The 24411-nt window shown below is 36.3% G+C and overlaps 1 protein-coding gene across 1 annotated transcript; it reads left to right on the top strand.

Annotated features, from left to right (window-relative positions):
- The first annotated feature begins 1098 nt into the window (after positions 1–1098).
- On the top strand, positions 1099–14457 carry LOC135692303 (coiled-coil domain-containing protein 166). The gene is made up of 7 exons (XM_065210411.2): positions 1099–1308; positions 2128–2181; positions 4066–4120; positions 4428–4572; positions 5691–5770; positions 10101–10277; positions 13777–14457. Exons 1-7 carry the CDS (start codon positions 1193–1195, stop codon positions 14035–14037), a joined length of 888 nt encoding a protein of 295 aa, XP_065066483.2. The 5' UTR covers positions 1099–1192; the 3' UTR covers positions 14038–14457.
- Positions 14458–24411: the final 9954 nt, after the last annotated feature.

Genomic DNA, 24411 nt, shown 5'->3' with positions numbered 1-24411 from the left:
TATAATATGGCAATTTTTGGTCCTATTATGTTTCTCTATTAAGTTTTGCAAGTAGTGGGCTGTCCTTATTCAAAGACATTCCAAAAGACGTGTTTGTGAGTTTATAATTTTGGCCCTAATTTTCAAACTCATAGAAATTAAACTTGATACAGAACAAAAAAGCAGCAAGATCACACAATGTTGAAAATTTGCATTGCCTAGTTTCATACTGTCTTCACCCCTGAAAAAATCTTATTTACAATTTACTTACTCAAGGAGGGTGAGTAGAGGTAGGGCATGGGCCTCCAAAATTCTAGCAGGTCACACAACCAAAAAATTTGCTGATCATGGAACAAATTTTTGTAGCTATTGTGTAAATTGCAATGTGCAGTTGTACTGATTAGAAAGGAGCCCATATTGCTTTTTGAACTTCTCACTCATGACAATGTGAGGATGGCTCAGTTGTTAGAGGCACTGACTACACTACCCAAGGGTCTGTGGTTCAAGTCCCTGGCATGACCGAACTTTCACCCAGAGTTGCCAGCTCTCTGTAATTCCAGGCGTAGGAATCATGAGGTCTGGTCACATCGAGAGGAAAGACCAGGACACTGCTCGAGAAGGATAAGCTTCTCAGTGTCCTAAAAACTACCTTAGGATTCTAGGTAGAAACAAGTACAAATAAAAGTGTTGGTTTGTACATTGCCTCTGTAAGTTATTTTTAATACATTCATTTCATATGTTGATAAAAAAATTGGGCTCGCAAATTTCAAAATCCTAACTACCCTGATGGATCTACCCAAAGGAGGTAAATCCCCCATAGAGTTCTAAATCATGACGTCACCAACAACCTATTTTTAGAATATTTGAATCTTAACCACATAAAAAAATCACAATGAATACTTCTAAATATGCAAAATTAGTCAAGTATATCTCAAATCGGTTGAGATATTGCCAATAAAAGATTTAAAGTTGACTAACGAATGAACAGAGACCAATGTACAGAGGTAGCTAATTCGAAATCGATTGACTGATTTTGCACATTTAGTGGTATCTCATGATGCTCTCTCAGGCTAAGGGATCCAAATTCAAAAGTTTAAAAATAAATTTTTGTGACGTCATCATTTTAGAACTCTAACCTAATACCCTCTTCCTGAAAGCGAGGCGCGTTGCCTGGTACAAGGAAACAAGTTTGCTATAATCTTTGACTTCAAAAATGGCACCTAAGAAAAAGGCAGCAGCTAAAGGTGATAGAAAAGAAGATATTGAAGGTGGTGCGGAGGAAAAGCAACCAAAGGGGCCGACGGAAAGGGAGCTACAAATGAAGGGAGAGTATGTAATTGAAAATGAGAATCTGAAAATTTCGTGTAACTGAAAATGTATTTAGTTGTTAAGAATCCATCAAAGTAATACTAGTAAATACCGGAGCCAATTACGATGGGGCCAATTGCAAAAAAAGCAATATTTTAAAGTACAACGAACTAGCAAACTGGTCAGGTGAAATAGATTCATGCATTTAGAAAACGTACTTGATAGGTGTGGGGTTTTCTTACTAAATAGTGGTCCCAGTTTCAAAACAGCGTAAACATGTAACTAGAGGGGGAGTGGAATGGTATTTTTTAGAAGTTTATCAAGGGTTTCAACAGTTAAATATTGGAGTAAAAATGTTTTTGCTCATTTTCAGAGGCAAATCTTATGCCATTAACACAATTTTCTTTTGAAAAATTTCAATTACAAAAGCTAAGAGATTGCGAGACATGTTTAGTTTATGTCCCCAAATGAATAAAATCTTTGGTTCTACCTCTTATGTTGTACCTTTGAAACTTTTTATAGTTTATCCCTTCTTGAAAGTGTAAGATTCTGCTATTTTCTCAATTATTGAAGCTTTGTCTGGGTTATGATGTCTAAGTAGAATTTATTAAATGGTTCTCTTAGCAGTATTTCTTTTGAGAGAGAGGCTGACTGTGAAGGCCTTGTTCTGGTGCTTTTTGTTTCTAATTACAAGACTTTTCATATTTTTCAAGCTTTTGCTGAAGGGTCAGTTTGTCCATATTTTAGTAATTATAAATCCCACTCTAGGCCACTTATTTTTCTTCAGATCAGAAAAATTGCTCAAGACCCATTTTATGAAATGATATGCCTTCTTTTAAGGCTGGAAAAGGTTACAGCTGAGCTTGATAAGCTGAAAAGACAAGTTGAAGATCTGTATCCTTTCTATTGCTGTAAAACGCAATTTCATCAATTCATTTCCTTATTTTTCTTGTATATGTCTGTCTAAATTAAGACATTTGAATAGATATGAAGCTGTAGCAATAATTAGAACCTATTTGTCTTGACCAGTGGTGTAGTAGGTAGTTGTAAAATTTTTATATAAAGCAAAAGTTAAAAACCAAAACAAGATTTCATTTCTTATTTGCTGAATATAGAATTTTTTTGTGTTTTTCAATACATCTCTGCACTGATCATTTAACTATCAAAATGTTTATACATGCAAATATGTTATATTTATAATATACATTGTTTTCTTATGCAAAATTCTTATCTTTTTTATACTTTCAAAGTACAAACAAGTTCATTGGGCATCACTGTCAGATGATTTCTTTCTTTTTTGTGCTACTCTTATCCTGGTGATATATGCGATGCTCTGCAGATCATCCTTTTTGTCTCTTTTTAGTTCTTTTGAATCCTCTTTTACTTTCATTTGTCCACTTGTATTTTCTACAACTTCATCAGCTTTGGTATGTGATCTCAATTTGTCCACTTTTTTAAGCATATGATGATAAGCATTGCTCTTCCATGCTCCATGCCACTGCCAATTTATGCTAGTGTCTATGTTAAAACACCTATGTTGTTAGTTGGTAAAACACCTATTCTTTTCGTATTCGAAGCAATGATTTTTCCATATGAAAATCATCATTTGCCCAAATGTGTGGCATTCTGCTGTTATCCCTTTGCTTTTGTTGTTTTTTGTTTCATTTCATTTTCATCTTCTACGACCCTGCTCTCTACTTTTTGACTAATGAACAATATCCTTCATATGTCATTGTGAACAATCATGAACAAAAGGACTTCTGAACTCTGCATGCTCATATCTTCTTACGGCTCTAATCACTTTCATAAACATTCAAACCAAAATGAAAGTCTGGTAAATTTAGTTTCTATAAATTAGCTTGTTATATTGTTTTAATTTCTATAATGATACTAATATTTAAAAAACATACTACTGATTGTTTTAGTAGGTAGTATAATGCTGCAGTCAAAACAATTAAGGAAGCATAACAGCATTAAGCCTCATTACTCATTACTACACACCACTGGTCTTGACCTACCTGATAAGGAAGAATATTGATGTTGATGAAGAAAGATTTCCAAAAGCATGTGGATTTGGTTGGCTTCTTCAATTGAATTCTTCTGGTGTCATTTAAAGTAAATTCTCTTGGAAATGTTTTGTTTAATTCCACTCTGTATTTATGCATGTTGACCTTTTTGTAAGAGCTATATTAAGCCCAGGGGTTTGTTTATGAATTTTAAAATTGGATTTTCCATCATTTCCCAGTCTTCTGACTAGTTTACTTACTTTGAGAGTCCCTCCTCAATCAATCAATATTATATACAATTATGTAATGTCATTTCTTTGTTTAGTTTGTAGCTTTGTATTATATCTTTTTAATTTAGTTGTATTTATTGTATTGTAATCTTGGAAATTGTATGTAGTGTTGATTGGTAATCAAATGAAACTTGAATCTTGAAACTTGAAGAGTGTGGCACTAAAAGTGAATCATTATCTAACACCCCCTTCCCCCCTTAATACTTGCAGCTTAAATCTGTTCCTGCTCCTAACCCTATTTTTGATCCATATCTTGCATTGGGTGAGTCTTGCAGAGCTCAAACTAGTACAAGTCTACTACAATGGCGAGAGGCAACAATGATATCCATTATGCTACATGAACCATATGAGCATTACGGATAAAGGATGTCAGTGTCATGATGTTTTTCTATTGCTAGAAAATAGTTTTTTTTCAAAAAGCCTCTTCAGCTTTTATTTGCAAGTTGTGTATTGTATTGAATGACTCCTTTACTACTTGATAGCCGCTTAGAAAATGAATGGCTGCAACAAGAAGCACAAGAAGTCAGAATAGAAAGTGTAAGTTGATCCTTGACTATTGATCCAATCATTTTGTCAGTATCCTTTTGAATTTGAGGAAAGTTTTTTTTCCATTTTTTAGATATGCTTTTGCATCTATGAAATCTGCCATCATAGCAGCTTTGGCATTTTGTAAATCATTTTCAATGTTATGTATGACAGGATATGTAATATATCTGTATCACTGTGTTTATTTTTTCTACTGACTTTAGTAGTTATAAGTCTTGGCTCTGCTTGCGAAATAGGTCTTTAAAAATCGCATTAAAGATGGGTCACCAAAACCAGTGTATTGTATTGCCCTTTTTAGCATGAATACATGTCATACATGACAAAAAAGACACAGAAACGACAATCTGCTATTGTATCACTTAGTGACCGAAATGCAGATGAAATCAAGCAAACCAACAACCACAAGGCACAGATGCTGAAGAACTACGACGACCAAAAAGCAGGTTAGTTGAGAAGCGATATATTGCTCCTATATATGGATGTAGGTAATAGTAAATTATTTCAGTTGTTTAGAAGTAAGTATGAAGGGACCTCTTTGCCTCTCGTGATAATGCCTCGATGTCGCAAAGTTTTACTAAGTCTGTTGTCTTTGAAATATTTCCATGGGATCCCTATTGTTCCTGACATCACCTGTTCTGACCGTATCAATCAAGTACAGTATTTGGCTGTTCTTTTGAAAGAGGGGGGATATTTCATTACACCTTCAGCCACTTTAAGGACGCTGCAACAACGGTAAGAAATTTTAGGCCATCACCTGCCGATTAATGAGGGGCAACTTTTAATCCCCAAGCAGATGTAACAAGTATGGCGAAGCAGTTCAAAAGTATTGCATTTATTTTCCGAATGGCACAAACTGCATTTTCTTAATTTGCTGTCATATCTGTAATCTTATTGCACTTTAACGTTATAGTTAAGTTCTGTTGTTACAGGCGAGTGGACAGGAAATATATATTACCAAAATTTGAATGTGCTTATTGTTTTCTTAAAACTAGGAGATTCACCAACCATGTTAAGAAACAAACTGATAGCCACACTATTCTAAGCTACAATTTTTTTGGATCTGAAATGATAAAAAAAAATTCAAAAGATTAAAATCGGTAAACTTGATGTCTAAAGTAGATTACTGATATCAAGCTTTGCAATGGGAATGGTGCTTGACTTTCTGTTACTGAACTTCACTACGATTGTTGAAATGCCTAACTCATACACAAATTATGTACGTGTATTATTAGTTTCACAATCATTTCGCTTGGTCAAAGCATTTTTAATGTCGTTAATTTTTATCTCATTATCCTCCTGGAACTTGATATTTCAAGTTTTTACTCTAGGGTTTTCATAAGCTTTGGTTATCAAGCAGCTCAATCTCTTAAAATGCAATCATTAAACATGTTTTTTATTCAAACATGACACAAAGATGCGATGGAAAACAGTCACTACTAACCAGCTTTCTGTTGCATTAATCTTTAATAGACGTTTAAATTAGATTATTTTTTACTAACTCTTTGCCACTGAATTCTTTAAAATTTCCACTGTCTTTTGATATCTCATAATTAACTTTCAGCTCTTCAAGAAGAAATTCTCGCAAAAGAAGCCGAGCTTGACTCTGCCAAACGAGACTTAGAGAGCCTCAAAGAATACCAGGTAGTCTTTTTAACAAAGCTTTTTAGCGCTGCCCAGAAAAGTATTTTTTTGCAAATAAGCTTCAAGTTGAGTGTATTTCTATGTAACACGAATCGTTTTGGTTTAAGCAATTCATATTCACTTGAGTTCCTAGGTAATTTGTAGCCTTTGTTTAGTCGGCTCGACGTCTACTCGTTAGTCGTCAGTTTGATCCAATCTACGGTGCTAACACTTGAGTTTTTTATTATTTCTATTTGTTTGATGTTGCTCTACAAAGTCTCGAAAAATTCTAGAAATTTAATGTCATTTTTTTTTATTTTACGCTTATTTTTACTATATTACAGCTTGAACCTTTATTGAAATCTTGAATTGATTTGCATCATGAAAATCATTTATAAGCATCTTTTGAAAAACTGTTTGTTGGAAGTTTGGTACACCTATGAGACTGGCAACAGGTTTAAGCTTATGGCCTCACACGTGAGCTGTAGTTACGCGAATATCGCATTGCAAAAAGAAGCACTGTTTTATGGTGAAGAGCGAGAAGTTGTTATTAAGGGAATGAAGCTCTTTGAGAAAAAGTATTCAACATCTAATGACGATAATAACTATTCGAATATGATAATAATAGATATTAGAATACAATGAAGAATTATAATATTGCTATCTTAAAACTATTGAGAAACTATCAACAAAACTGCACAGCATTCTAGAAGATTTTGTCACATTCAGAAGAAGATTCTATTGAATTTTTTTAAGGATTTAAAATGAGGTATACAGCATTTTGATTGCTTTTCTCATAAATTAGATTTGCGCAAAAGGTTCTATTACTTTGAATTTTGGAACGTGGAAAGCTTGAAAGTATAGGGAACTCTCTTAACTTGAAAAGCAACTAAAATGTATTAATTAGGATATGAGCGATATTTATCCTTGAGTGCTGATTGATGTGTTTCATGGCTCTTGGTTTTCATTACTTTTTAAAATTGACACACATTAGGAAATTAAATTATGTTATTGTATTGCTGCCCTGTGTCCCAATGTCTGGTCTGGTTGAAGTGTTGTGACTTTTGGCGCTCTTTTTCCTACGATTTCTTATTGATAACGCTTGCAAATTCTTTCTTGCTCATTATTTTAATGCTAGAATTAAATAATGGTTTTCATGATGATTTATTAAAAATGCCTAAAGTGCAGACATGACCATCGCTAGCTATTGTGCTCAAGGGGGGTTTTCAAGTCCAATTTGCCGACCAAGTGGATGAGCCATCCTTTATCTGCCAAAAGGTTTGAAACTTGCCGATGAAGCACTCTCATACAGCTAAAAGCTTTTTGATTTTTAACAAAATTTATTGTCAATGGGGTGTCCTAATCTATACGCCCCCTCCCCTATATCGACGGTCCCGAGTACAAAAAGCTTTGTCATAAACGACCTGAGATTTTGTGGCCATTAAAATCCTAGAGGTCAAAGAGCTTTGGCCTCTGTGCTTGCAGATAGGTCTTTGCTTGGGATTTGTCGTACATGTCATTTTTTGTCTTGTGTGAACCTCTAGGCTCCAATCCCTATTTTTATCAGTAAAGCTTATACAGTTCTATGTTCACATATGAATGCGAATGTTTCAAGATTTTTGCAAAAGCTTCTGAAATGGTCTTTGTTGGAACGATACCCCTTTTCCATTCAGTTTGCAAACCATCCAATTTAACAATCAGGATCTTCTACGATGCTTCTACGAGGGTGCTACCTTTAAATTTATGCTTGTAGCTTCTCTAGCTTTTAATTAGGCCGTAATCTTTTTTATATCAATGAAGCCGTCCAAATAAAAGAGCTCCCCAAATTATGGACGAATAATGTTTTTCAAAGTGTGGGGGTAAGGGCTCCGGTCCACATTTTCCCGTCAAGATCACGACCTCAACAGGATATAAGGGGTTTGAAAGTACGAATTTTTCAATAAAAATGCGAATGGCACTCAAAACCATCCCCCAAGCATGCCTCCCACTACATATTTCTGGCACTAGCTCTATTAGTGTTCGTTATCTTCAGCTTTAATGCTAGGCTTCAAAGGGATTTGAGACGCCACGTTAATTTTCAACCTTCTCTACACCAAAGTTTCACCAATCCTTTAGGCATAGAAATTGAATCAGCTTGTTGTTTGAAATATGGCTTCTTCTTATATAAAAGATAAAGAAAATATCTACTGGTCTGCCAATAGGCCAAATCGTGGATTTCCATTAACTGTGGTTCTGCTACGTCATGAACAACTAATTTCATGAAAGAAGTCTTGTTGCTTATCGTTGCCTCGAAACATTTATCTGTGCAAAGAAGCTTAAAGATGCTTATCCATTGGCCCTCTCTCCCAGTATGAATATTTCCTTGCTGTGTCACAAGTCGATAGAATTATTGTTTTTCTGCCGTTATTTAAGGGGGTCCTGATACAAGAATGTTCGCTGCAAGCCTAGATAGCCAATGAGTTTCAAGATCTTTTTTAGCTATTTAGTTATAAAATATATTTGTTTTTTAATTATAGCAAGACTATTATAACAGTAAGCTGATTTGGGCCTCCATCACAACACCAGTTACTTCGCCATATATTGGTATTGATTTTAAGTTAAATACCCCCTTGCTTTTCTATTTTTCGATCATTTCATTCCACTGCAATCATATTGGTTATCAACCATCTTTGCGGGGTTTTTTATCATTTTTTGTGTTTCCGTAAATTCTTGTCTCATTCCTGAATCCCGTGATTTTATCGCGCTTTTTCTTCGATTCCAAACGATTTCTCCCTCTCTTCACTTTAAAAGACAAGCTGCGGTCTGTTGATTTTAAATGGATTGTAATTTCCAAAGATCTCTACCAATGAGGAAAACGAGGCTGAAAGGTTCCTTTTGACACAAAAATTGACATGAAATTTCATCTATTGATATAAAGATCTATTCAATTGAAAACCTTTAACCATGCCAAAAGCAAAGTTCCACTTACGCTATTGCTAGTCCCTATAGTGTTAACATTGAAACAGAGGTTGTTTGGGAGGCTCTTTACCTACCGTATAAGCTAATGTCACAGATTTATCAAAGGAGAATTGCTTTGTGACATATTTCCAATGTGGGATCTAACCAGATCACTGTAGATACACAATGGCCCACCTTTTTAGAACTTGAATAATTTTTATAAGAATACCTAATTTTTTTCTGAGCTTCAATATTCTTAATTTTTTTTATTTTAAGCCTAAGATTATTCTTAAATTATTCTTAAGCGACATAAGGTATAAACGGATTGCATTATAGTTTTAATGACTCCAAGGCCAGGTTCGTCTATTTTAAAACATATAGCGTTAAACTCGCAATTGATTTGCCTTCCAAAAAATCAGATACCGTAAAAGCTCTATTAAGCCCCCCTCTCTGTTAAGTCCCCCCCCCCCTTATCAAGCAAAAACTTTAAATAAGCCCCCTCTTTATTAAGCCCCCCCTTTAGCCTTCGATGTCAAAAATAGAAAACATGCGCATTTAGTAGGTATCTTGACGGTTGTGATGATGATAATATAATATCTAATGCATTAAATACGGCCTATGTAAAGGTTTATTCATGCGACTTTGTTGTCAGTCGAAATTTGTGAAGATGCCCAAGGGTTATCAGTTTATCCTGGTGATATTGATGAAGATAAGGACCTTATAACTGATCATTTAAACTTTCGAAGCTGCTCGCACATTTTTTTTGAAAACATTTGTATGACACTTCATAACAAAAATGGCCAAAGGTATTTTTAAAACTTTTTTGCTTCAAATTTTTAATAAGCACCCTCTCTCCAATAAGCCCCTCTCCCTTTTAAGCCCCCCTCTAGGACTGCAAAAATGAATAAGTCCCCCGGGGGCTTAATAGAGTTTTTACGGTAAACAAAAAAATTAATTCTTGGTGAAGCTCACATTATTTATTAAATTTCAGTGAGCTTTAATTTTTTTATTGACTATTTTACTATTTAATTCTATAAAAAAGTGTGTAGTACGTAAGGCGATCACTTCAGTTAGACCTATATTGATTTTCTACCTTGTTAATTTAGGAACTAGTACGTACCCCTACTGTGATTACTTCAGTTAGGTCTTTGTTCATCGCAATTGTTACAGTTTTGTTTTATTCGCTGTTTGTAGTGTATACCAAAAGCTATTCTGTTCAAAGAGGTCGCTTGTCCTGATAGTGCACAAGACGCATGTTATGATACCCAGGTTATGCTGCTGTGTACAAAAGAAATGTTTGTTAGAAGCATTAAAAGTTATCTGATGATGCAAGGCAAAATTTTGTACAATTATCAAGCCAAATTTCACAAAAATTATATTGCAGAAGATTTCATTTAACATTTTTTCCAAAAAGGTTTTGCAAAAAGAGCAAGAATCAGAAATTGCAAGACTAGAGAAAGAGGTACATGACATGAGGGCGACACATTCTGATGCGGTGCAAAAGCTGAAAGCAAAGTTCATCGCTGAAAAATGTGCTTTCCAAAAGACGTCAGATGAGAAGATCAACAAGCTGACAAAGGAAGCAAATTTGGTATGTTTTGAAGTGTTTATATTGCTATAAATGCCCAGTTTTGTGAGCTAAAACTTTTGTTTGGTGGCATATAAATATCATTGCTGGAAATGTGGTATAAAATGACGTTCCTGGTGCAGTATTTTTATATCGTTTTTATTCGAACCGAATTTAAGACTTTGCAACGAGTCCAAATCACCCCATTCCCTCTTCATCATGGGTGCTCCTCACAGCCGCCAAATGGGGAAGGAAAAAGTAGTTAAACATTTAATGGAACTCATAAACACGACAAAGATATTAGAAGAGTGAATGTTAGAAGGTTTTTTGCTCGATCATCAGGTAGTAAATACTCTGTACATTCTTTGTGTACTTAAAACTAAAAGTAAAGCCTCTTCTTTAAAAAGAGGTCATATGATTGTGTTTTATAGAAGCTTTTCGTTGAGACATTTTATCTCTATTCATTATATTATGTGTGATCCCATTTTTATCATATTACTTCGTTAGCCCACTGAGCTGTATTTAACAATATCCATTTATTAAAGATATGAAGGAAACCGCAGTAAAGTTTTCTAAAGCATTTGCTGTTAGCAAGATTTTGAGGTTAGGTCAATGTCTGCAAGAGAAATGAAATCAATATAGTTTTGATTAATTGCTGCAAATCAAAGAAAAGCCTCCAATAACGATACTCCGTTAGAACCCTTGACTATGAGCCGTTATATCTAACTAGAAATTAGGCCCAATGTCACGAAACCTGCATATAAGAATCTATTTTTTCTCGGTAGGCTGTTAAAATAATTATAGTGAATAATAATGATAATAATGTAGGCATTTTTGTAGCACTGTAGATCCCCAGGGCTCTTAGGCGCTTAACAACATAACTTCTAACGTAAAATTAGAGTGGTGAAATATAATCTACATGGGATTATGTAAGAAATTTACTTAATGTTGCTTACCTACTGATAACGAATGCCGTCATAGAAAAGAATTAATCAATACTTTTTAAAGAAACCTCGTTGAAACTACATCTTAACCACACCAAGAGTAATACGAACTGAATAGGTGTGTCTTCAGTGACTGCTTGTAATCAATCAGCGAGTCTAATGACCGAACTGGATACGAAAGTTTGTTCCAGTTGTGTTTCAATCAGTAACTATCACAAGCTGGTCTTGTCATGCGGGCTGGCTCCTATTTGGGACAAGGGCCTCCAGATAGTGGGGTGCCCATCAATCAGTTGTCCAATGAGTATCTTTAAGTAAATTAACATTTTTGTTCTAATAAAATTATTGCTTTCTTGTTTAAGATTTTCTGTTATTGGATTGTCAATCCTCGTTTTCTGGCTTTGCTCAATTTAATTTGATGTCTGGACTGAATAAGAGAAAACGAAATTACAGTGTGATCCCGATTTAACGAACCCCTGATATAACGAGCTTTACGGTATAGCGAGCTAAATGTCTGGTTCCTTGAATTCTGCCTAACAAACTCCTTACAAATTCTCTTGGTATAACGAACCCCAGATATAACGAACTCTCGATATTATTAACCAAATTTTGAGTCCCTTCATCTTGAAAATCCTCGATATTACGAACTTTCATACTTTTTCGTCTGCTTTTTTATTTATTTTTTTCGATGTCCATTTATCACTTTTTCTTGAGGAAATCGTTATTGTCTTCGGCAAAATATGCTGATGATCCATTTCAAGCACTGGCTGGTAAGGCTCAGAGCACGGAATGAAATTTGATTGCGTCGGAAATTGCTGCGAATGAGTACATTGACACTAATGAATGTCTTTCTACATATGGGACATTGGCAATGAGTGACGAAAAATTTTATTGAGAGACATCCAGATGGAGGAGCAGAAGAAGACAAATGATAATGGGAAGTAATCAAAGATGTCATTCAGCCGCCAACTAGGAGCGAAGTGATACCACCTTTGCTAATGTCTGGGTACCAAATTTCAAGAGGAGCATAAAGATCTTCATTTGCGATGACCAGCCATTAGTTATGCTTGAATTCAGCTTAGGTTTTTTGAAGTTGAATGTGCAAAAAGGTTGGAGATAGCCTTGCGAAAAGATCTAAAAAACGTTTTTTCTCGGTTTAACGAACTCCCGATATAACGAACTATTTTCTGGTTCCCTCCAGAGCTCGTTTGATCGGGATTCCACTGTAAGTGTTTTTGTCTTGTTTTGGACACGTGTTCCTTTTCTTAGCTTGTGGAGCTTTTCTCTCGCGCATCTCTCTCTCTCTCTCTCTCTCTCTCTCTCTCTCTCTCTCTCTCTCTCTCTCTCTCTCTCTCACTCTTGCTATTGTTGCTGAATTTTGTCCCATCGAACAATCAAAGAAGGACCCAGAAGAAAAGGATATCTTCAAAAAGAAATTGAAAGAGAGTAAAGTACATCAAAATAGTATTCCAAAAGGACAAGACGAACACTTCAGATGACTCCCTTTCAACTGGAAACTTTCACATAATGATCTCCTAATAAAAACGAAGAAGGGCTGTTTGGTTTACAACGACTCATGCCGTTTGCATAGAGCACCTAACCCTATGCGGCACGGCAAGGCCAAGTTCGACTTAAAAAACCAAATTTAGTACCGTTTTATACCGAACCTTACGTAAGCATGCGCAACATCACATCAACATAGCATGATACAATATGGCTGATGATGGCAACCACCGTTTAAAAAGGAAAGCTTTTCTTCTCAATGAAATATTTGCCTTAAGAGGAAGAGGAAAGAAAATGATGACAAATTTTAAAATTCTATCGCAGCAATCACGCAGAAGGATATCTTAAGTATATTTGAAAAAACGCAATTTTGCAGTCCACTGGAAGAAGCAAAGAAAGCTTTAGATTCTCTCGCTTCTTCGAATGACAGGCTGGACAAATTGCTCATTTGAAAGATTTAAAAGGGGTTTTAAAGAGGACAAAGATCTTTATCCTTGATGTGATGAGACTATTTTTAGATCGTGAATTTCCCAAAGAGCAGTTGGGAATCGCACTGTTCAGATTAGCAAAGAGCAATTCGGGGGCATTTTGACCGTCTGTGAAATTTGGTTGTTGTTAAAGTTAGTATGTTGTGCAGGCGCTTGGAAGGATTCTGCTTGGAAGGCGCCAAGCCGTACAACTTGTCGTACCAATACCGAACCTCATTTCTTTAGACTCGGCACGGTACAGCGCAACGTATAAAACGACCCTAAGTATTCAAACCCGGTTTTACTCGACCATAATCTTTATTTTTACCTGAATTCTTTCAATTTTGGTAAAAGTGTTTGGTTACATGAAACCCTCTTTGCTACGAATGAAATATCTTATCTTTGGAACCCATTGGCAATTATATCTGTACAATTTATACATAAAGTGTAGGCTGTTTGTAAAAGTTGCTTCAAATGCCACTTTCAGCCTACCGGTTCTTATAATACGGTTTTTAGTAGTTAGATTATTACGGTTTTTACTGTAATACAGTCAAGCTGTCTTAACTGGACAGTTCAGAAAGAATGGATGGTGACGTTTTCCGTTGCTTTCAGGAGGCCAGGCAGTGCTTACAAGATCATACTTGGCGCATCAAGGATGAAAACAGGGCTCTGAGAAAAGAACTCCTTGGGCTGATACAGGACACGCGGGTGTTATATCAACACAAAAAACAACTTGAAGAACAACACAAGATACTTTCTAGGGAAAAACAGTATGCTGATAAACTTCATGATTTTAGATATGAACGACAAGAAGCTTTGTATGAAGGCTTTGGATTAAAACCTGAAAAACATTCGAGTGGAAATGGAGTCTAGGCTTTCAAATTTTGGCTCTGTGGCCTTCTCCTATTAGGTCAATGGTTGCCATCTTTTGTACTTCAATTTTGTTTAAAAGTATTTGTTCGTCAAATTTCTTTAAATTTGCAGTTTCATCGATGTTGTTAGAATAAAGTGAATATTCAAAATCATTTTAAAACATTTACGCTTGTAATTTTAGAAACTGCCTATTTCAACTTTGAATGTTTATTAACTCTTAAAAATCGATTTAACTGTGAAATTTTGCACACATATAATTTATGACAAATCAATATCGAGAAGAAACGACCAGATTCCTCTTTGGGTGTTATTTATATTCTTGTAGCTAGATCTTATTTATAAATCTTTGCCCTTGTTATTATGATATTTAATTAATAGAGCTAGCCTTGGGAATAAATATAATTACATTTATCTTTGAGAGAGGTGTTTGTTTATTGTTTTGAACTTAAAAGGATGCCAGAGTGGGGGTGCGGGGGAGGGTAACTTCCCCTCATGCTCTTTGATAGGGGATGCAAGGACTTTATTCAATACGACATTTTGCAAAGCTTGTATGAAAAGTCTTTGCCAGAAGTAAGCTCATTTTTAAAATGCCTACAGAAGATCAAAAAAGAATGACAGTTTCGAAGGAATAAGTAGAAGCTGGGAAATTTTTACTGAAGTAAGCCCCCTTTGCAATTGTTTGTTCCGATGTCCCTGTCTATTGATATCTGAACAGAAACAGCAAAAATGTATTTCCCAAATGTAAGAAAATAAGAGACTACCCCTTCCCAATGTGAATGTTCTCTTGTATCCATGCTTTGTTTTTAAGGGAACCCATGGACCACCACAGCCAAAAGTGGCGAAGCAGTTAGACAGGCTGTAATGAGCAATTGTGTTGGTTACCCTGAAAAGTTATATACTATTGTTGATGGTTAGAAAACCAGGATAAATCTTGGCAAATCTCTTTTACTGGTCACCTAACTGCAGAAATTTGTTGAGTTCCGTTTCTCATCCCTGTTGTTTTTGCTAATTTGGAAAATGCCGACTTCAGTTCATTAACGAGATGAATCTATGGGTGGTGTTGATGAAAATATAGGGGCAAATTGCCCGAAAGCTTATGCAGACCATCGTGCCAAATTTATGCCTCTAGATGCTCAATGTCGCCAGATCCCCCAGCCCCTACAGCCGCTACAGCCCTTGTATTTAGCATGATTGTGTACAAAGTAGCGAGCTTATATATATTCCAGTCGTCTTTCTTCAAATCAGGAAACTTTCTTTGATGTTATCTTATCCCAGTATCTATAAAAATTGAACAAGATACCTTTAAGAATTTCAAAAAAAATTCTTCAGTACAATTTCGACACAAGGAACTGTGCAATCTGGAGAAAGGTTGAAACCAAACATTGTGTAGCAAGAATCACTTAGAGTCCGTGATTCCATATTTTCAGCCCTTGTTTGAAAACTTTATGCATGAAAAGGGTATTGATATGTTTTTATTGAGTTATGGCTCAAACTCATCCTTGTTTGTTTTGCTTTGTTGCACTGAGCACATACTGAAAACATGGAGAGATTTAAGTGCTTTGTTTGATTATATGACTACGTAAGTCTGTTCGAGTCCCAACCGTGCCTAGACAAAACTAATTCAGTAAGTAAGCACTTTTTTAGAAAGTTTATTAAATGGAAAAGATTGGAGCCAGTATGTGGTCGCACCAGAATTTTCACCAGAAGATTTGATTGTTTGTTTTGATTTTAGTTTCTAACTTTTCGAAGCTTTTTCTGGAAGAATGGTTATTCCTAAAGAAAATGATGCTCTTGGAATCAAATTGATGTTTCCTCGCCTTCGAATACCCACGAGGGCCGTAGTCATTACCATCATCATCGGCTATCGTCATCATCATCATCATCATCAACGTCAATCGTCATCATCATCATCATCATCAACGTCAATCGTCATCATCAATCATCAGAAATCATCATCAAACCTTCACAACATGCAAAAATAAGAAGTATATTTTGGTGTTTTAATGTGATTCCGAAGGCCTCATACAATGAAGTTATGTTTGAATAGTTAATTCCAGATTGACAAAACTGTTTTAGTCAATTTATAGTCTTCCTGATTGATTGATTGATTGATTGATTGATTGATTGATTGATTGATTGATTGATTGATTGATTGATTGATTGATTGATTGATTGATTGATTGATTGATTGATTGTAGTGAAGTAATTAGTTGACTGGTTGTAGTGATTGATTGATTAAATAGACTGATTGGTTGGTTGACTGATTGACTTTAAGGTTTAATATTGAGAAGTGATTAATTGATTGATGACTGGATTTAATGTCTAATCCCATAAAATGTACAGAGAGGGGTTTGGAGGATTTGTCCTCCCCAATACTGGCGAAGGTCGATTTTCTAATCCATAAAAATCCGCCGCCTTTGGCAGCCAGTAGATGCATAAACAGAAAATCTGTTCTCGATTTCAAACCGGCCGTGATTGCAGTGGCGGAGCCGCGGAGTAGACATGTCCACCCCAGTTTTCCCAGAAGTCGATTTTCTAATTTCTCGAAATCCGTTAAAAAACCTTCAGGGGGGGGGGGGCAAAAAAGCCATCGTTACGAAAAATGTTGCTTGAGAAAGTTGCTTGTTCAAATATTTCCAGTTAGATTAAAAAAACTAAAAATGGATTTTCCAAGAGCCTGAAGAGCGTGGCCGAGAAAATTTGTTTTTGTCCATCCCAGTTTTTTCGAGCTGGCGACGCCACTGCGTGCTTGATACCTATTCATCGGCCTATTCATTTCAGTTTCATGCCTTTGCTCATTTTTACTGTTCATGAAACATTGTTCTAATTTGTTTTGAGGCGGGATCCAGAACGTACTCATTCCTGTTTACAAACACCACTTACTTAATAATAATCGTTTTTTATGAGTATAATTGATTTCCCTACCTCTCACTGCTGAAACATTCAAACGACGCCTCGTTTTATTGCATATATAATAGTTAAACATAGCATGTCAAGGCAGTATTGTCCTAAAATAAAAACACAAGTAGTTTCGACATAAAAGACAAAGGCGCCATTTTGTAAGCCTAGGGCATGTGGTGTTTCCATTTTAAATGTTTGTAACTGCGGCTGAAATTTCTGCCTCTTGACTCGTGCGTTTATAAAACAACGCACTCATTACCATACATTTTATCAGCAGACGCCGTTCAGCCTGCGAAGCAGAATGTCATGCATGTCAAGGCGATGTACACGATAAAGAAATAGTCGTCAACCTAAAAGTAAAAATTGTCAATTAGCCCCACTCTTGATTAAGACTCCGTCATTATTTATCTCTTTTTATAATCCAAGACTTAAGTCGAAGATATAAATAATATTGTTAGATGGTTAGACGGAAAACTAAAATAAACGGGACATTTTCACAATGTTTTTGCATGATGTTTCGTTTCGTTTCGCAAAGTGAGCTCAAAGAAAGTGAAAGAGCTTTAAAAACGAGCTATTTGTCTGACAACTTTTAGATAACTTTCACGAGCGCCTCGCTTCATTCAAGCTAATTAGATATAGCAGATTTCATCTATTTTTCTAAAGACGACCTATAAAAAGAAACTTTTAACGAGAATAACAACTGATTTCCCCTCTTCCCTACGGTTCCTGAATTCATTTCGTACATCGCCATGTCACCTGGAGCCCCTAAACGACCCTCATTTATGACGGAAACTCTATTAAATGCTTGTATCTTTCCAAATGTAAAATGTCACTTTAAGGGTTTCTTAGATTAAGATCATATTTATAAGAAAATATCTTAATAGATTAATGGAGAAAAAATGTCATTTTAAGGCCAACTTTTTCAATAAGAAATAACTAAATTATGGATACAAGTTTTTTAAAAACGCCAACCACACAGAATTACGAGCATACATATTGTAAGCTTTTTTAGGATTGTTGCAAATGAATGTTTGACATCTGCAACCACTCTAGTAGGCAATTGGCAACATCCTGCAAGCTCTTATTTAATGTGTAATGTAGTTAGTGCTCCACAAAGATGAACCTATTTAATGAGAGAAAATTTGAACTAGTAACAACATAGCTGAAAACTGAATTGTGGGTCTTATGTTTCACATGAAATGTTGGAATGATTCCCTTTTTTATCCTCATGACGGGAGACACGCCTAGATGCGCCGTAGAATTGTAATGCGATGGGGGCAGATACATCGAAATAGGCAGAGTTCTAAAATTGTTATTGCACTAAAAAAGTACTCCCAGATTTCCCAGATGCTAATTTTTTTACGATCGATTCAAAAGAGGCAAAACCGAAAGAACCAATTCAATAGGACTTTCAAAAACAGTCGTTATTCAAATCACAATCTCCCTAGATTTCTCTTGTCTCAAATTTTCTTTTTTTTGGTATTTGTATTTGTTGCTACCTAGCATCCGAAGATAGTTTTTAGAACACTGAGAAGCTATGCTTATCGAGCAGTGTCCTGGTCCTTCCTCTCGATGTGACGACACCTAGTGATTCCTACGCCTGGAATTACAGAGAGCTGGCGATTCTCCCCACTCTGGGTGAAAGTTTGGTCATGCTAGGGACTCAAACCACAGACCCTTGGGTCTGTAGTCAGCGCCTTTAACAACTGAGCCATCCTCGCACCTAAATTATCTTTGACATCGGTCATTGATATGAGTGGATTCTGTTGCAATATCGAGATAACAAATTTCACTAAAGTTGCTCCTCTGCATTGGGCAGAACTGGTTGTTCAGATTGTTGGTTAAGAGCCGAGTTGTCTTTAATCGATCTTCCCTATACTTTAGAGCCTTGCGATCTTCTTGGTAGAAGCTTTGTTCTATAAGCTTTTCCGCTGGACATTTTTTGTACACTTCGATGCCCTACTTTGCTTTAACTGCTATTTCTTAAGTATACCAGTTTATAACTACTGTATTTCTGAGAAAATTGCCAAGCTGCGTATATGATTTAGGCCTGCTTAAACTTAAGGCCACTGTTAACAACTATTGGACAAATGGTATCGAGCCCCTTGCCCTATTCGATATAAAATACAAATCGATACAGACAATTATTGACCAATATCTAATCAGAATTAGAAAGGTACTTTGATCAGAATTAATGCAGCAAAAAACAGCAGGGCAGCAGCAAAGCAAAGCAGCAATGAAAGGAAGCACTTCTTTTCTTCTGATGAGCAACTACTGTAACAACAAACTGGGTCCCATATCCCCCAAAGGCACAGGCGTCGTGGAGGCCAAACGTAGCTTAGTATTAGTCTTCCCCGAATTTCGTTGCTTCATTGAGATGAAATTGCCTGAATGGGCCTTGAATTCAATAAATTTCAAGATTGTGTGACAACACCCATTGCATTTAGGTTGAGGTTGGTATTACACTATTTCTTTTTAGTTTTCTGACAAGCTGTGCTGGTTATATCGTATCGTTTTAAACAAACATTGAATTTATGTTAACTTCGTCATATTTCACTCTCACTGTTTATTTGCCATTCATGCAATTTTTGCAATTGTCATCATTGTCAGGTTTGCCTGCTATCACTTATGGACTCTAACTAACTCAAAGTGTGGAATCATCATCAATTTTTGTCTTTACGCGCTTTGCAAATAATAAGATAAATGAAGCATTTGTCAAATAATGCTGACGTCGGCGAAATTGAAAAATTCATTGTTCAAATAAGCGTTTTGACTTGATACAAGTCTTAATTCTGAATTCTTCCGAGGGGTAGGGCTGCATTTTCAAAAGTCTACTGCGAAGGAATTGAGGCTCAGACTGGCTGTTCATGCTTGTTATGAAACTTTGAGGCTGGATTGTTCATAATTTTTTTAAATTATTTAGATGTAGGCTAACAAATCTTAAACACGAGACAATATTCTACTGCAGAAAAACACAAGATTTGTATAACACAGATTTGATTTGTATTGTCTTTTGTACAGCCACCTCGGTCTTGCAAATCTAAAATTACAACTAAAACCTGCGATTCTGCTATCGGGCAGCATTTACTAGAAAACCCAGATTGTGCAAAAAACTACAATGGCGACATGTTTCGGATTATTGTTGGTAAAGCCCGATCGTCGTTCCACCTGGCAGTTTTGGAATCTATCTACATAAGCACGAAAAACCCGCTACTGTGTAGACAAAAGGAATTCGTTTTCACCTTAGGACTCCATTGGTAACATTCTCAATAGCAAGCGGCACTGATTGGTCAACCTATACAGTCATGTGCTCGTGTTTTCTGATTGGCCTATTTCGATCCACAACTGGGTATATATATTTCCTAGCGTAGAGTTTTCGATCTATGTTCTGACGTTTTAAACTCTGAAGAGTGTCAGACGAAAAGCTTTAGTTTAATAATGTTTGCTTTTTTCAAAGCCATTGTCTTTTGTCAAAAAGCTTATCTTCTTGCATTTGAAAGTACCTTTGTTGCATTTTTATCTCTGGACCTATTTTTGCGTTATAATAAACCCAAATAGGGCAAAGTCGAGATACAGCAGAAAGATAAACAATCTTAGTACACGATTGATAACACACTAAATCGGCGAATAAAAAGATTAAGAAATGAGACATTGATGAAAAGACAACGAAAATATTAATGTTCTGGACTAAAATATATTTTTGTGCTTTAATTCATACTTTAGTATGATACCTTGAAAATTGCTATTAAATAAAACTGCAAACTAAATGATCGGGTTAATCTTGAAAAAGTTACGAAATGAGCTGTAAATGATTTTTAAGCCACCAACACCCTCAAATTATGGCCCCAATGCAACAAGTGCCCAAATTGGTAAGACCCCAGGGAGCAAATTCGACGATTTACGGTATGTAGAGAGGGCCTATTATATGGGTCCGCAAGCCGCAAAACCGTGCGAAATTCAGCCAAATGCCGCAATCCGCAACGAAATAAAGCGCGAAGACGCGGCCGCGATGGCAAAACGTCATGAGACACCCAAAGCCATCTACTTGCTCATATGAGAAGGGATTGCTAGAAGTAACTGTTTTATACTATCCTTACTCTGTTTCACAGCAAGTTAATGTGTCAATCCAATTTTAAACATCTATTGATACATGGAAAGTGTGTAGCATTTATCAAAGACAACGAATCTTCATCCAAGTACTTTTCCACAGTACAAGGTGTCGCAATGTGGTGTCAATAACTTCAGGGCCAGATACGTCAACTTCAAGAAGCGTGAAACTCGCATTTGACTTGCCGTCCAAAAAACTCAAATCAACAAAAAATTTAATTCTTGATGAAACTTGAGCGTTGCATTATTCTTAAATTTCCGCGATTTGAAGCCTCAGTATTTTTATAGACTGTATTCTTATGAAAAAGTGTGTACTTTGAATTAATGGATCAAGATTCGAGAAAAAAATTAGTCCTTCTGAAGCTCTACCGAATAAATCGGTTATTGAACCACACTGCGCGACCAAACTGTGACTCTGAGTCGACAAGGAACATAGCCTTTCTCGCTAGTCGACCCCAGTGGCGGTCCAGCCTGGGATAAATGGGGGGAACAAAAGGTATGTCAAAAACTCACCCTTCTAGACCACGCCCTTTTTCCCTGATTGAAACATTTTCTTCCGGAGGAACCAACTCTTGTCTCCCAAGAAAAGTCATTTAAATGTGATTATCTAGATAACGTACATTCCCCCCCCCCCCCTCTATGAAGATTTCTCATCAGGTTTGCAAGAATCTAAAGGACCGACTTTCTGAAAAAGTGGGGGGACTAGTCCCCCATCCCCCCCCCCACTCCTCTGTATGATCCATGTTTTGTTTTATTGATCTTCTTGTAGCGGCAAGGTGTAATTTTAAACTCTGCTCATGTAATTCCTTTAATAAACTAAAGGGTTAATGTAAGAGTTAATGTAAGATGTATTAGGTTGTATAGAAGCATCCTTCTCTTTTTTCGTGAAGTTAGGGTACTGTGACAGTTCGTATAAGATTGACGCTTGTGCATGTTAAGGTTGTGCGTTCCCACAGTAATAATTAATGTAAAGCTTAGTTTCAAAAAATCTTTTGCAGCATAAGTTTGTTGTAATTTTTCATATTTTTAAGTCTGGTGCGCGGCCCGTTCTGCCTATACATGCAGATTATGTAACTACCCCCCTTGGCAAAGCCCGCTTTGCACGACCATGTCCACAACATTAGTATTGACGATGTATTGATTGTTTGAATTTTTTTAACGATATCCAGTTTAGTTGTTACCAACGGATATGTAGTTGTCTTGCTGTCAGGGCCGTAAATCTGTCATGTGAATTGGGGGGGGGGGGGGGGGTCGGCAGAGCGAATGAATATAAAGTATGCAGTGGGTCATGGCACCACAAGGGATTTATGGTATGTGTTATGGAAACAGTTGAGGGGCAAATTACTTTAAAAACAAAAGTCAATATTTTTGGATTTCTCAAGACTTTCTGCTCTATAGAAGGTATTTACAGATATTCCTTAGTACATTGACTTGTGTGTATGATTGGATGGATAACATTTTTCAGAGACGGCCCCAAGAAATTGAACCTTGGGAGCTAAGAATCAAGTTTACTCTCGTAGGAGGACCCACCATGGAAAATTTTTGAAATTTTACCTTCTAGAAAGGCTAAAAAAGCATCCCCCAGACTAAATTTAATAAAATACTAGAATCGCTCAGGATAGAAAGTTTGGCGTTTCTCAGAAGAACAAAGATTATTGTTTATTGGGTGAAATTTTGGAGGGGAAGAGTCATGCTTAAACCTTAGAGACAGACTTTGGGGAAATATGGGACACTGTTGTATTGATTGGTAGAAATTTACTTTCTGAACAGAAATGTGCGTCTTCCTTATTTTGACTGATTTCAGTAGGCCATTTTTACACATCAAAAATGAATACATTTTAATGATACAAAAAGTGATTTACTAAATAAAAGTAAATAATAGACAAATAATAGAAATGTACGTAAATAAATTAGTAAATAGGTCAAATAAAATGACAGATTGCTCTCTTTTTATTTCATACTCTGTTTTCAAAATAAAACGGTAGAAAACAGTAGAAAACGGTAAAAAACGGTAGAAAACGGTAAGTTTGTATATTGTAAAAACTATAAAAACCACTCTGCTTACAAAAATAACCTAAGTGGCTGAGGTTTGTTGCAATAACACAGAAAACGTAGTTTGGTTCTAACCCGGCTACCAGGGATTTCTTTCTTCCAAGAAAAATGATGGTAATTTCTCCAAAAAAATCGTTTTGCTCCAGATCTTTGGGGGGGTCCAGTCCCCCCTGTCCCCCCGGGATTTACCGCCCTGCTTGCTGTAACATTGTCCTCTGAAAATTCCCTAGTAAGGAATATTACGTCAACCCATTAATCATTCTGAAAACTGTACGTAGTTATTTTGTTTATCATAGATCTCCCTCGAAAAAAGATTTCACTCGTGTATGACACCATCTAAAACTGCCGAAAATTTCTTGTGGTCCCTATTTGTTTGTGGGCCCAGTCGGAAGGACGGCGCGGCTAACACAGCTAAACATCTCTTTGATAGATTATCATATCTCTTTGATGGACACAGCTTAAATTAAGCTAATATTTACATTTCCTCTCTCTCTCTCTTTCTCTTGGCCTAACTGACAGCAATGACTGGCAGTCGCTTGTTCATTCTTACGTGAAGATATATTTTTAAAATTTCTTAATTTTGACCACATAATCTGAAAGAACGGCATAAAAAACTTCTCAATATGCAAAATCAGTTAAATATATTCAAAATTGGGCGAGATATGGCCAATGAAAGATTTCAAGTTTGCTAACGGATTACTGTCATTCTGGTCATAAAGTTATGAACCTTGGAAAATTACAGAGGTTTGATAGGGCAAGAGCCTGTGCTCATGTGCCCATTTCTCCTCCAATTTATAGCCCATTCTACTGATTATGCATATTAAGAGGTATTTCATGATGCTCTTTCAGGTTATGGGATCAAAAGTGAAAAATTCTAAAAATACATTTTTGTGACGTCATCACTCCGGTACTCTATTCGAAGTAGGGCTCTTTTCAATACCCTTTGGTGTAAATTGAAGACCCTTGAACGCAGGCCGTTATTTCAGCTGAAAGCCGCAACCGCATCATAGAAGCCGTAAACCGTCGCGAATTTACACCGAAAGACGCAAAACGCACCTTTTTCTGAAGCTGCAATCCGTAGAAAAACCATGTTCAAATCCGGAGGCCGCGTGTAGAAATAGGATCCAGGCCGTGAAGCTGCCAACCTATAATAGGCCCCCTGTAAAATCTGAATGCAAAAAGAGCCACTTTCCTGCTGAAAAAAGAGGATCGTGGGGGGGGGGGGGGAAGACGCCCCCTCGCAGAATTTCATCACCATTTGTTTCCGAAGCATTTCCTGTTTGGATTTAGTACAGCTTCGCCGCAGCACTCTTC

The sequence above is a fragment of the Rhopilema esculentum genome, chromosome 13 (genome assembly GCF_057945365.1).
Source record: "Rhopilema esculentum isolate cy_ngs chromosome 13, ASM5794536v1, whole genome shotgun sequence".
Lineage (NCBI taxonomy): Eukaryota > Metazoa > Cnidaria > Scyphozoa > Rhizostomeae > Rhizostomatidae > Rhopilema > Rhopilema esculentum.
This window is presented reverse-complemented; position numbering and strand designations above follow the sequence as displayed.

What these genes read in the sequence shown, in the direction of transcription:
- LOC135692303 (XM_065210411.2), top strand. Translation starts at nt 1,193, where the DNA reads ATGGCACCTAAGAAAAAGGCAGCAGCTAAAGGTGATAGAAAAGAAGAT. An exon ending in GAGCTACAAATGAAGGGAGA is followed by an intron (nt 1,309 to 2,127) that starts GTATGTAATTGA and finishes CCTTCTTTTAAG; the next exon opens with GCTGGAAAAGGTTACAGCTG. An exon ending in CTACGACGACCAAAAAGCAG is followed by an intron (nt 4,573 to 5,690) that starts GTTAGTTGAGAA and finishes ATTAACTTTCAG; the next exon opens with CTCTTCAAGAAGAAATTCTC.